The sequence below is a fragment of the Siphateles boraxobius genome, unplaced genomic scaffold, assembly GCF_051911475.1.
Source record: "Siphateles boraxobius isolate OS27281-9 unplaced genomic scaffold, OSU_SipBor_1 8, whole genome shotgun sequence".
Classification (NCBI taxonomy): domain Eukaryota; kingdom Metazoa; phylum Chordata; class Actinopteri; order Cypriniformes; family Leuciscidae; genus Siphateles; species Siphateles boraxobius.
In genome coordinates, this window is record NW_027509208.1 from 33,860,778 (window position 1) to 33,873,205 (window position 12,428).

Here is a 12,428-nt window from a genome sequence, read left to right on the forward strand (position 1 = left end):
TGGAAACTTCTGCCAAATATTTCTCTATGGGTCCTGCACATAATAGAAAAGGGTTACAGCGGTTCTCGTCCGCCCAGATTTCAGGGGGTCCTCCCTACGGTAGTGGACTCACAGCAGGCTCTGGTTATGGAGCAGGAAGTGCTTACACTCAAACAGATTGTATCACAGATTCAGTCCGAGGACTGGTTTGTCGCAATAGACTTGAAGGATGCGTACTTCCAAGTATCTATTCATCACAGGAAGTTCCTGAGGTTCGCTTTAAAAATGGGGCGAAGCATACCAGTATCGGGTTCTTCCATTTGGCCTAGGTTTATCACCCCGCACCCTTACAAAATGCGTGGATGCAGCTCTGGCTCCTTTGAGATTCCAGGGCATTCGCGTATTGTATTATATCAACGATTGGTTGATCGTAGCTCAATTTGGCATTTGCAAGTTCGGCATCGAGATGTCGTTCTGTCTCATTTAAAGATGTTGGGGTTGCCACTCAACGCCAGAAGAGTGTGATCCTCCCAGCTCAGAGGACCACTTTTCTAGGTGTAATATGGGTTTATCTAGGCCAGTCACTCACTGTGAAACAGTTTCAGACTGTGGGTCTCATGTCAGCTGCGTTCAACGTAATTACTTTTGGCCTTCTGTACATGAGACCCCTGCAGTGGTGGCTCAGGACCAAGGGGTTTTCTCCGAGGGGAAATCCGTTTTCACATGATCAAGGTCATGCGGCTATGCCTACGTGCCTCGGTCATGTGGAAGAACCTTAGTTCCTCGCCCAGGCCCAGTGTTGGGGGTTTCTTGTCGACGCATTATGCTATCGACGGATGCTTCCCTCACAAGTCGGAAGTGATCATGAGTGGTCGCTCGGCGGAGGGTCCGGACAACACACTGACGATCTCGTAAATCAGAGCAGATATCCTGTTGAGGCAGGGGCTGAGGCCCGGGGAATGGAGACTTCACCCCGTGGTGGTGGAGCTCCTATGGGAAATCTTTGGTCAAGCTCAGGTCGATCTTTTCGCTATGGTTTTCCCTCACATATCCAGCTCCTCTCGGACTGGACGCTATGGTGCAGGTGTGGCCGAGGCTGCACCTGTACACATTCCCCCCGTTATCAATGCTCCGGGGAGTTCTGCTGGGGTGCGACTCTCTGAGGAGGGTCGCAGCGCTGCCACTTCGGTTGTTCCCTGCCGGTTCGCCGCTTCAGGGCGCCGAGGTGTCAGCGTCCCCGTGCAATCCTCTGAGGAGGGTTGTAGAACGGTCAGTTCGGTTGTTCCCTGCCGGTTCGCCGCTTCAGGGCGCCGAAATGATTGTTCAATCAAATCCAGAGGCCAGTCTCGAGAGACTGGTTCCCTTATCGGAATTTCTGGCAGCGTGGAAACTTCTGCCAAATATTTCTCTATGGGTCCTGCACATAATAGAAAAGGGTTAAACGGAGTTGTGGAAACGGTGGGCTTGGCCTCTGAGGGGGCCCAGCTCATAGAATCCGGTCTCTCGACTGAGGTCGTTGAGACCATCCTTCAATCCAGAGCTCCTTCAACGAGAAAACTATGTACATTGAAATGGAAACTGTTCTCTACATGGCGTGGAGAACGTTTTTTAAATCTTGTTAACTGCCCGGTTGGTACAGTTCTCGATTTCCTCAAGACCGTTTCTCTGCTGGATTATCTCCCTCCACCTTAAAGGTGTTCGTAGCGGCTATATCTGCTTATCACCTCTCTCGGGGCTTCTTCTCTTGGGAGAGATCCTCTTATTATTTGTTTTCTCCGTGGTACATTGAGGCTCAGGCCTGCACTGCAATCTAGAGCACCGGCTTGGGATTTGGCCATTGTACTTGAGGGTCTGGCCTTGGCTCCCTTCGAGCCCATCGAGGAGGTTTCAGAAAAATTCCTCACTCTAAAGATTATATTTCTCCTTGCTATTTTGTCTATCAAGAGAATTGGTGATTTACATGCTCTGTCGGTTGCTCCTTCATGTCTGGAATTTGCACCTAGTATGGTGAATGCATTACTCTACCCTAGACCGGGTTATATTCCTAAGGTCCCACTAAATGTTGGGGGCCCAATAGTGCGGCAGGCCTTTTATCCTCCTCCCTTTAATACCCCAGATCAGGAACAGCTTAACCTGTTATGTCCAGCCCGGGCTTTAGATGCCTACATTCACAGAGCTTCTCTGTGGCGTAAATCTGAGCAATTATTTGTTTGTTTTGGGTCACTCAAGAGAGGATGCCCTGCATCTAAACAGGTGATGAGTAAATGGATAGTCGAGGCTATTCATTGGCTTATGAAGCGGCGGGACTGCCTTCACCTATGGCTGTGCGGGCCCATTCTACTGGAGTATGGCGGCCTCTATGGCCTTAATTTCGGGAGTTTCCCTTCTTGACGTGTGTAATGCGGCAGGATGGTCCTCTCCGCATACATTTGTCAGGTTTTATGACCTTGACCTCTCCACTCCTGGGGCGAGGTTGCTTGCTTCTTAGTGTGCGCAGGACTTCACACAGAACGGGCATTTGTCACTATGGCGTAGTGGGTATGGGGTTCCCATCGCGTCTCAAACGCAGCTCGAGTTCCCTTGAAAGGGAACGTCTCAGGTTACGTATGTAACCCTGGTTCCCTGATAGGGAACGAGATGCTGCGTTTGCCTGCCATACTTCCTGCATGCCCTGATCGACTTGCTTCAGGTTTTTCAGAAGCTGTCGCGGTCTGATTTCAGGGCTGCTATATCGTTTCCTGGTCTATGACGTCACCTATGTCGTAGTGGGCTTCCATTGGACTGATTTTACACGTGCTTCACGACGTAATCACGCAGAGCGTTCCCATCGTGTCTCAAACGCAGCGTCTCGTTCCCTATCAGGGAACCAGGGTTACATACGTAACCTGAGACGTTTTCACAAATCAGATTGACCAAGTTAAACACTCAGGGAAGGGTTAACTGACCCAAACTGACCTGTGAAGGTTTTCAAAAATCAGAATGACCAAGTTAGTCACTAAGGGAAGGGTTAACTGACCCAAACTGATCTGTGAAAGTTTTCACAAATCAGATTGACCTTGTTAACCACTCAGGGAAGGGTTAACTGACCCAAACTGACCTGTGAAACTTTTCACAACTCATAATGACCACGTTAAACACTCAGGGAAGGGTTAACTGACCCAAACTGATCTGTGAAAGTTTTCACAAATCAGATTGACCTAGTTAAACACTCAGGGAAGGGTTAACTGACCCAAACTGACCTGTGAAGGTTTTCACAAATCAGAATGACCAAGTTAAACACTCAGGGAAGGGTTAATTGACCCGAACTGAACTGTGAAAGTTTTCACAAATCAGATTGACCTAGTTAACCACTCAGGGAAGGGTTAACTGACCCAAACTGACCTGTGAAGGTTTTCACAAATCAGAATGACCAAGTTAAACACTCAGGGAAGGGTTAACTGACCCAAACTGACCTGTGAAGGTTTTCACAAATCAGAATGACCAAGTTAAACACTAAGGGAAGGGTTAACTGACCCAAACTGATCTGTTAAAGTTTTCACAAATCAGAATGACCAAGTTAACCACTCAAAGAAGGGTTAACTGACCCAAACTGACCTGTGAAAGTTTTCACAAATCAGGCTCAATCTAAAACAAGTGTTTTTGTTATCCAGCGGTGTGTGTGTTTATTATAAATTGTTATTATACATTATTAAACATTAAAAATGCCTATTTTCCACATTCCTGTCTACCGGACTTAGCGATCGGTTTACAGACAAGAATTTTGCTGTGAAAAAATTCACAAATCTAGCATGTCAACTGGGTTGACATGGGTTAACTGGGTTCAGACTTCTAAGTGACCGACTTTTGGAGCTATACCCAATTTAAAATTAAAATTCAGAAGAAAAAAAACTGATTTCAGCCCGGAGTAACACCGTTACACAAATTCACAAATCATGAATAACGACATGAGATATTATTTGCATGTCTACGACACCGCACTGCGGGACCACAGCGAAACGAAATCTGAAGATCAAGCTGCAAACTATCTTTACTCTTGTTATGTACCGCTGAATGGTAGTGCACACACACATTGCGGATTTCTATGACAACAGTGGATTTATAACATTTGATCCCGAACTCCTAGAAACCACTCATTAGCCTTCGAGGGGACAACTTACCTGATCCAAAATGAAGACTGCAAAGCTGTGTTGAGTTGGACTGTGTTGAGTTGGAACCCAAACAGTAACACCGCCATCAGTGTTTTGCCTGTTTATTGCCGCCAACCACTTGTTTCTCCGTTTTGATTCGTTTGGGGTACAGTATAAAGAGATTCCTTTTGTATGATCACGTATGTGATCGCATCAAACTGCACAGCATCGCTCGCGCATGATAGAAATATTTCACGACGAGCTGTATTATCACCGGCTGTATGGCATTTTCTATTCCGTCAAAATGGCTGCTGCAAATGGCGTGACGTCAGGCGGGACGTCCCTATACTTGCCGTATAAAAAGGGAGCGCTGCACAATAGTGGTAGTTTCACGTATATTCATTTCATAACCAGGCGGCAGGCGCACATCCACATCGCACTCACACAAGGATATCGTACCACCATGTATAAAGCACGGGAATTCGAGAGAGGCACGTGAAGGGGAAGTAGAGGCCACTAAAAGCCCTCAGCAGCGAACTATCCTCACAACAACAAACCAATAATTATAAAAATAAAAAAAATCCACATCTGGTGCTAAATATTCAGCCAAACCACACACACCTCCAAGCGGAAACGTTTGAGGAAACCAGATGGGGGGGTCCCCGGGCAACGACGCACAACAAAGACGATACGCAAGTAGTGACTAGAATCCCATTTTATACGGTAACATGACACGGTACGGTAACAAGACGCAACAGTATGCCCCACCACACTTACTCCACACTTTTAAAAAGTAGTTTGTGGAGGTTTCCACAAAAATATGAAGCAGCACAACAGAAATGTTTCTTGAGCAGCAAATGAAAATAAAAGAAGCAAATTTAACAGGATATTAGAATGATTTCCGAAGGATCATGTGACACTGAAGACTGGAGTAAGTTAATGATGCTGAAAATTCAGCTTTGATCACAGGAATAAATTACACTTTACTATTTATTCACATTTTAAACTGTAATTATATTTTTCAGGTTTTACTGTATTTTGATCAAATTTGGTCAAAAGCAGCCTTGGTGAGCAGGAGACCTTTAAAAATATATTTTAAAAAAACACTGAGAACCATATTCCAATCTATTAACTGGTAGTATATATTGAATATCAAAACAAAATATAACCTACTGACAACTGTTACCTCAGTCTACTGTTCAGCTGTTTATGTTAAATCCATTATTCTGTCTCAAGACCATCATGTTCTGCACTGTGCTTTTTTAAAACTTAAAGTCCTCCTGTAGTCAATCATTGTATCCCTTAAAAATCACCTTTGAATTTTAAATGACAATCTTATCCCCAAAATGACATGTTTAAACTTCTTCATTTAAAATCGTTATGCCTTAAAATATCTTGAATGTAACTCGACACCCTTGCCTTATTTAGTATTCGTGGCTCTATGAATATGCAGATGAGCCCTGCCTCCACCCACTCACACAGCTCAGAGATCAACTCGTTGACGATTACACATTGATCTTATTGATTACAAGGTAGTTTGTGACGTCAGAAACACCAGCGATTTCAAACCGTGTTTTTGAGACTGTCTTTGGTTCACTGCATCATTTGAAGGAGAAAATACTCAGCAATGGGGTCAACTTATGAATTTACACATGGTTTTTCTTAAAATATATTAAAAACATCACATTGACATATAAACAACATTAAAAACTGGATTTTCACCACAGGGGGACTTTAATAGGTGCATGCCAATTTGCATATTTATCCACTATTCTATGATCTTTTGTAGTATAATAGTGCAAGTAGTTTATTCACACTGAAAAATAAAAAGCGCAATTTAAATACCCGGATGATGCTCTTAATTAACCGGAAAAACCAAGTGTTGAATGTTGGACACTTCATGCACTCGACTGTCACCGCTTTAATTACATAGCGGAGGGGGAGGGGCTTCAGAATCGGATGGTAAATGACCAAATAACCACATAAAATTCATACACTACACGGTTGAGTACATAGCGCATAAGTATAAGTGTATAAATGCATAATGTATAGTATGTCATTTGGCACACAACTTAAGTCTTTGAGTTTAATGCTCCAGCTCTGTTTGTCTGTCTCTGTCTGTGTAGCGTGTCAGTGTCACATTAACGGGTCGGTGTCGGAGGTGTGCCATCAGGAGACCGGTCAGTGCCAGTGTCGACAACATGTGGTCGGACGCCAGTGTGAGGAGTGTATGGTGGGTAAACAACACCGAATGCTGTCATTATAGCCGTGTTTCCAATACAGATTTGCGCAAAAATTTTGCGATATTTTCTTAATGTCGACAAAAAACTATTGTGAAATAACGTTGTTTTAATAATCCAATGTTATGCCAACAATCATTCCAACATTTATGGTAACTGATGTTGGTAGGTTTACATATATCGCAGCCACCACACTAGCCATTTGTTTTAATGGAAGGAGATGTTTACGTATTATACTGTATAAGCATTAATGGCAAGGAAAGACCCTTATACTTGTGAGCGCCACATATGAGGAGTTTCTGCCTCATATCTGCTTCAAGCTCTTGATCAATTGTGGCATTTCTTTGTTGATTAGAATCCAGTATTTAATATTTAATGAAGAACTCTGTCTCGTCCTTCTGTCCAAACACACCGCGCCTTCTTTAAACAATGAGCGACTTTTACGTACGTCAGGTGACCTGTAAATGTGGAAAAACTGTTTCCATTGCAGTTCTGCGGAATATTCCTTTTTCGAATGGCCTGAAAAACCACCTCATGCGAGCGTAAAAACTTTTTTGCGACATACGAATATATACGTGTTTCCATTGGCCGTATTTCCAATTCGCAATTTCAATTTGCGCAATTTGAAGGGTAATGGAAACACGGCTATTGTTAGTGGCACATTTCTTTTTCACAGCGTCAGTACAAGTAAATCCCTTATAAGATCTACAGCAGACACAGTATTTCATGCCTCTGTCTCTGCCTCTTCATCACCCCGTGTGTGTGTGTTCAGCCGAACTGTTGGTGGGATGGCGAGTCTCAGTTGTGTAGGCCGTGTCAGTGCAGCGCTCGGGGCTCGGTGTCCCAGCGCTGCGACTCTGAGGGCAAGTGCATCTGTCGGGCTGGGCACGTGGGCCGCAGGTGTGACCTCGTACGCCCGGCTCACACCCGCAGGGAGACCCGGAGACCCGTGCAACAGGTTCCCATCCAACACATCCAGAGATGGGAAAGCAGAGGGGGCTGCCCTCGAGGGGCTTACCGCCCCGGCACAGGGGTAAACGCACGGCATGAAGAGTGCACAGGCTGTGTGTGTGTGTGTATGTGTGTGTGTGTGTGTGTGTGTGTGTGCGCATGTGTGTGACTTTCTGTGAGGATCAACATCTAATATCTACCATCCAACCAATCAATTCCAAATGGACAAAATCAAGACCCGCCCTACATTTGTTCTTGTTCCAGAAGCCATTTCACTCGGATATACAGCACAATAAGGAAGAAAAGACCAGCTCAACTTCCATTTCATGATGCCTTTAAAGTTTGCATTGCATTTATATTTTTAGAATACATTTTTTGAATGGAAAATGGACATTTTTACCCCTGGTTTAAACCATCCCTCTGATTTACACACGCCGTTTAAGGGTAACTTCCCATTGCTGTGATTGGATAGCATTTTTGCTTATGAAATAATTATTATGGTAAATAAAGTTTTGAGTTCTGTTTTTATAGTCAAATGACCACTCAGGCCCTGTTTAAACCTGGTGTTAAGATGTGTCTTGGTTGATGGGATCACAAGTAGACGAGGGAGACACATTCCCGTTTACACCGTGTGTTTTAATCGTCTCTTTTGTCCACTTCTGTCCTGATTTCTTCAAGGAGAGTGTCTACGAGCGGGTAAATGTATGGATGTATGGATCAGATTTTTCGATCTAATGGACAAAATAAGCTTGGGGAACGTGACCGAAGACGACGGAAAAACATATGGAGATCATCAGCTTTAGTTTTTGCTGTGAGTGTGTGTTAGCAATCAGGAATGGAGAGAGAACATTGTGCTTGATTTTTTCATTTTTCATCTTTAAACCAAACCAGGGTCTTCAGCCGACAAAGTTTAAATCCCATCTGACTAGTGTACTTACCATAATGTTTAGGTATCAGTATGTGGAGAGTATAGACGGTCTTTTGTGGCTGTTTGAACACATTCGACCACATGAGTGTTTACACTATGAAAGCAATCCGGTCGAATGTTTTCAACTCCCTCTGGAAGAGGTAAAAAGTGGACCAGCTCAAAATGTTTCAGACCCCGTTTACACCTGTATTTAGTGTGGTTCACTTGTGATCCGATCGACCAAAACGCTTCTTAATACCAGGTGTAAACAGAGCCTTATATGTCAAAAGATCAGGGAAAGTCACAAGCTCTTGAATTGAAGTTCTGTACTGGTTTGCGTGTGCTCACACATCTAACCTTCTCCAACTCACCAACATCATGAGAGGAAGAACAAATTCACATGCAATCCTGTTTACATAAGAAACTTTTCTGCATGCTTAAGTACACAACTTTTGTGCAGTTCTTAGCGAATGAGACCCAATACATGTTCACATAATTCAAAAAAGGCAGCCTTTGGCTTTAAGAAGGATGAAACAAAATGTGCACAGTTTGCTTTGGCTTTTAATTATACATTTACATGTAACATTAGTTAAGTAGCGCTTCAGGGAGTTAATCTGTTTGTGCAGGCAGAAAGCACATGCCACTTTGCTTTTTTTATATTTTAGTCTTTTCTTAATCTTTAAAAAGGCACGGATATGAGTTTCTCTTGGAGGAGAGTTTTGTCACTTTGGCTCAAAAGCTTTGCATGATGGGATGTGTGTGTGTGTGTGTGTGTGTGTCTCCTCATATATTTGGCATCCGTGGGGTGGCAGTGACAGCGCGTGCCAGGACCAGTTGTCATTGGTTGCTACGGTGACAGCGCACCTGTTCCTAGCAGACAGATGGCTGTCAATCACCCCAGAGCAATGGCTTCACATCCACATGCTGTGTGCAGATTTATCAGCACTGCATTATCTTTTTTGATCATTAAAATAAAATTGTTGGTGGTTTACCTCTCAAAATGTCTTTACAGTCTTGATACAGTCTTTAAGGTGAGTTGTGGAAGAGTGTCAGACATTGGTTTGGTCTGTATTATCTGCATGCCTGTTCAGTGCTGTGATCTGTGGTGAGTTTATGAGGGTCTTAGGCTCTCTGAGACACTAATGGAGGTTGTTTATAAATGCACAAGATATTGTACTGTTTGTATGACTGTAAGACACATTCCACAAGTATAGGTACAAAATTGAGCTTTATGCTCTTAATGAAATCCTCCCTCTTATTTAATAAACCATTAAATAAACGTAGAAAAAAAGTATTTATTTGATTAATTTATTTATTTAATGTTGCGGATGTAATTTTCTCCTTATAAAAGGTTAAGGTTGAGCTACAAAAAACTGAGAAAAAAGATGCTAATGCTAATGTTTAAAGTTGTATAACTTATATATTGGATCTTGCATAACTTAAAAATAATTGAAAATTGCTTAACGTATTTTGAAGAGTTAAAGCAATTTAAAAACATATGTTGTTATAACTTATTTATCATATAATTTTTTCTTCAGTGAATAGTTCTCGGTAATATATAGTAGCCTATATGGTAAATGAGCTGTCATTGCTTTTTTAAAACTATTTGTACTTTACTTCTGGAAAGTGTCACAAAGCTTACGATAGCCTTATTTCAACATTCTGCTCTCTCTCTCTCTCTCTCTCTCTCTCTCTCTCTCTCTCTGGATGGTCTCTCAGTCGGGGTTACACATGCAGGGCTCTCAGGGCTGCGTCCCATGCCACTGCAATTCATTTGGATCGAAGTCGTTTGATTGTGACGAGAGCGGTCAGTGTCGCTGTCAGCCTGGCGTGACGGGACAGAAGTGTGACCGCTGCGCTCCTCGACACTTCAGCTTCCAGGAGGGCGGCTGCACACGTAAGAAGTCAAACCTCTGAAATAGAGAGCTCTAATTCAGTACAGATACAGATGCATGCTTGAGCAATATTACAGTAATTCCATAATATAGAAAAAAGCACAAATGAGATCTCATTAAAGGTACAGTTCACTCAAGAATTAAAATTCTGTTCATTATTAATTCACTTCTTGTCATTTCTATGGAGCACCTAAGGGACATGGTGCTGGGAAAAATGAGGTGGGAGGTCAATGCTTTAGCGCTCTCTCGCAAAAAAAAATTGCGTTCCCCTGAGCTTTCGCTCGCAAAACCTTTTGAGCTATTTGCGAGCTATCGCAGTTTCTGGGCGGAACGCAAGACATTTACAAGAGAACACTAAAGCATTGACAAATAAGTTTTCCTCCATCTCATTATTTCCCCCTTCATGTCACTTTAGGGGCTCTGTACATTTCAAACCATAGGCTGTTGTTGTCAATCAAAGTCAATCTGAACTCATATTCACCATAATCTTTACCTAATCTGTAGTTTAAGAAGCCATATATTTATATTAAAAAGGGACAATGCATGTTAATAAACATTAATATAAAAATGCTAAAGTAAACATGCCAGATTATAGCATATGTAGCCCCTTTGTCTCAATAAACTGTTGCATAAACCTCTAAGACTAGTCTTAAAAAATGTTTTCTTTAAGACGGTTTATAATTTTTTTAAAGTCGGTTACATAAAAACGTAGATTGGTCTAATAATACTAAAAGTAAGACTGAATACCCCTAACTAATTGCTAGTTGGCCATACTAGTTCTTAAGACAGAGTTTTAACATAATGGCTGTTTATGCATCTGGCATCTGTTTTACCAAACTGTGCAGTCAAAAGTGTCAAAATGAAAGCTAATAATGTGAGCTAATATCCACATTCATTGCTTTCTGTTTTAAAAGACCATTATTATTCAGTATTATTATCATTTTAGCTGCACTGTCGGGATGAGAACGAAATCTGAACGGAATAATCATGATAATGACACTAACTTTGCAACATCAGCATTGAACATGAATCATTGAACTGAATTGAGATGAACAATAATTCTACTGTCTTTTTAGATTTTTTTTTTACAGCTGAAACTCAGATTGTTTCATTATTGATGAAATTTGCAAAAAATAAAGCACTATAGACATAAAGGTGACTTGACTGTATGAGATAAAGCTGATGCTGTAAATGAAACATAACAGACATAAGAAACACGTGTAACAGCTTGTGAGCAAAAGCTTTCTCGCCGACGGTTCAGATTTCAGACAACACCTTGTAAATTCCAGCTCAGTTCCTGAATGTGATTGTCAACGAGCCTGACCTCTAAGCGCTACAGTTTTCATCTGAGATGTTTATATCATCTCCTTCCAGTCGGAGCGTCTTCTGTCACGCTCTCTCACTGATATTACGACAGCAGAGAGGAGAGCCGGCGCTGACATTTAAACAGGTGCTCAGCTGCGCTCCGCAATTAACCTGCTCTCTGTTTCTGTCTGTCTTGCAGCGTGCCAGTGTGCCCATGTGGGAAATAACTGCGACGCTAACACAGGTCAGTGTATCTGTCCGCCCAACACCGTGGGAGAGAGATGTGACAAATGTGCGCCCAACTACTGGGGTCACGACATCAGCAGCGGCTGTAAGGTACGGCTCATCTCTGCTCTCCTCCAACCGTCAACGCTTCACTGCTGTCTGCTCTCGCTGCGTATATTTATCATCTGCCAAAACATCATTATTATTCATCATGGCATGTCGAGGTGAATCTTTGAGTTAATGCCAAAGAGCAGCAGAACATCAGCAAAACGTCTTGATTGTTGCTTTATGATTTAATTTTAACTGAATCCATAGAACGGTTCAAAAATCAATACCTTCAAGTACTGAATAATGTACTTAATGTACAATGCAAATATAACAATGCATTTTAACTTTGGTTACAATTATTTATAAAAATATATGCATTATAATGTGCACCATGAATACTTTTATAATGCCTTGTACATAAAGGCTTTAAATAAAGTGTTACCATCATATGTGATAATATGTCACACACGCACTTCTGGAAATGTCCGTTTACTGTTTTTTCACTGTAAGTTATACAACAATTACTCACAAAAAACATTTATTTGAGAGCATTTTATAGTAATATTACATAAAATGCAATTTTAAACCATTTGCTGTTACTCACTGTATATGGTATGGTTACTTACAGTGAACCAATTACTTGTGTGACATTCATTTTGTTTCCAAAACATTTGTTGTTTTATAAGTCCCAGGCCAGTCCTAAGGTATTCTCAAACATGACTGATTGCTCTAAAACTCTTTTTAGTGACAG

At 42.0% G+C, this 12,428-nt stretch overlaps 1 protein-coding gene across 14 annotated transcripts in view; it reads left to right on the forward strand.

Annotated features, from left to right (window-relative positions):
- Positions 1 to 12,428, forward strand: part of lama2 (laminin, alpha 2) — a 419,939-nt gene that overhangs the window by 281,693 nt on the left and 125,818 nt on the right. For 10 of the 14 annotated variants that reach the window (XM_077221106.1, XM_077221108.1, XM_077221107.1 and 7 more), the window contains 4 exons: positions 6,233 to 6,339; positions 7,119 to 7,379; positions 9,924 to 10,101; positions 11,604 to 11,740. In XM_077221106.1, coding sequence (XP_077077221.1) covers positions 6,233 to 6,339; positions 7,119 to 7,379; positions 9,924 to 10,101; positions 11,604 to 11,740 — 683 coding nt within the window. The remainder of the gene's footprint in view (positions 1 to 6,232; positions 6,340 to 7,118; positions 7,380 to 9,923; positions 10,102 to 11,603; positions 11,741 to 12,428) is intronic. The other 4 variants (XM_077221113.1, XM_077221114.1, XM_077221115.1 and 1 more) reach the window with 1 other exon arrangement.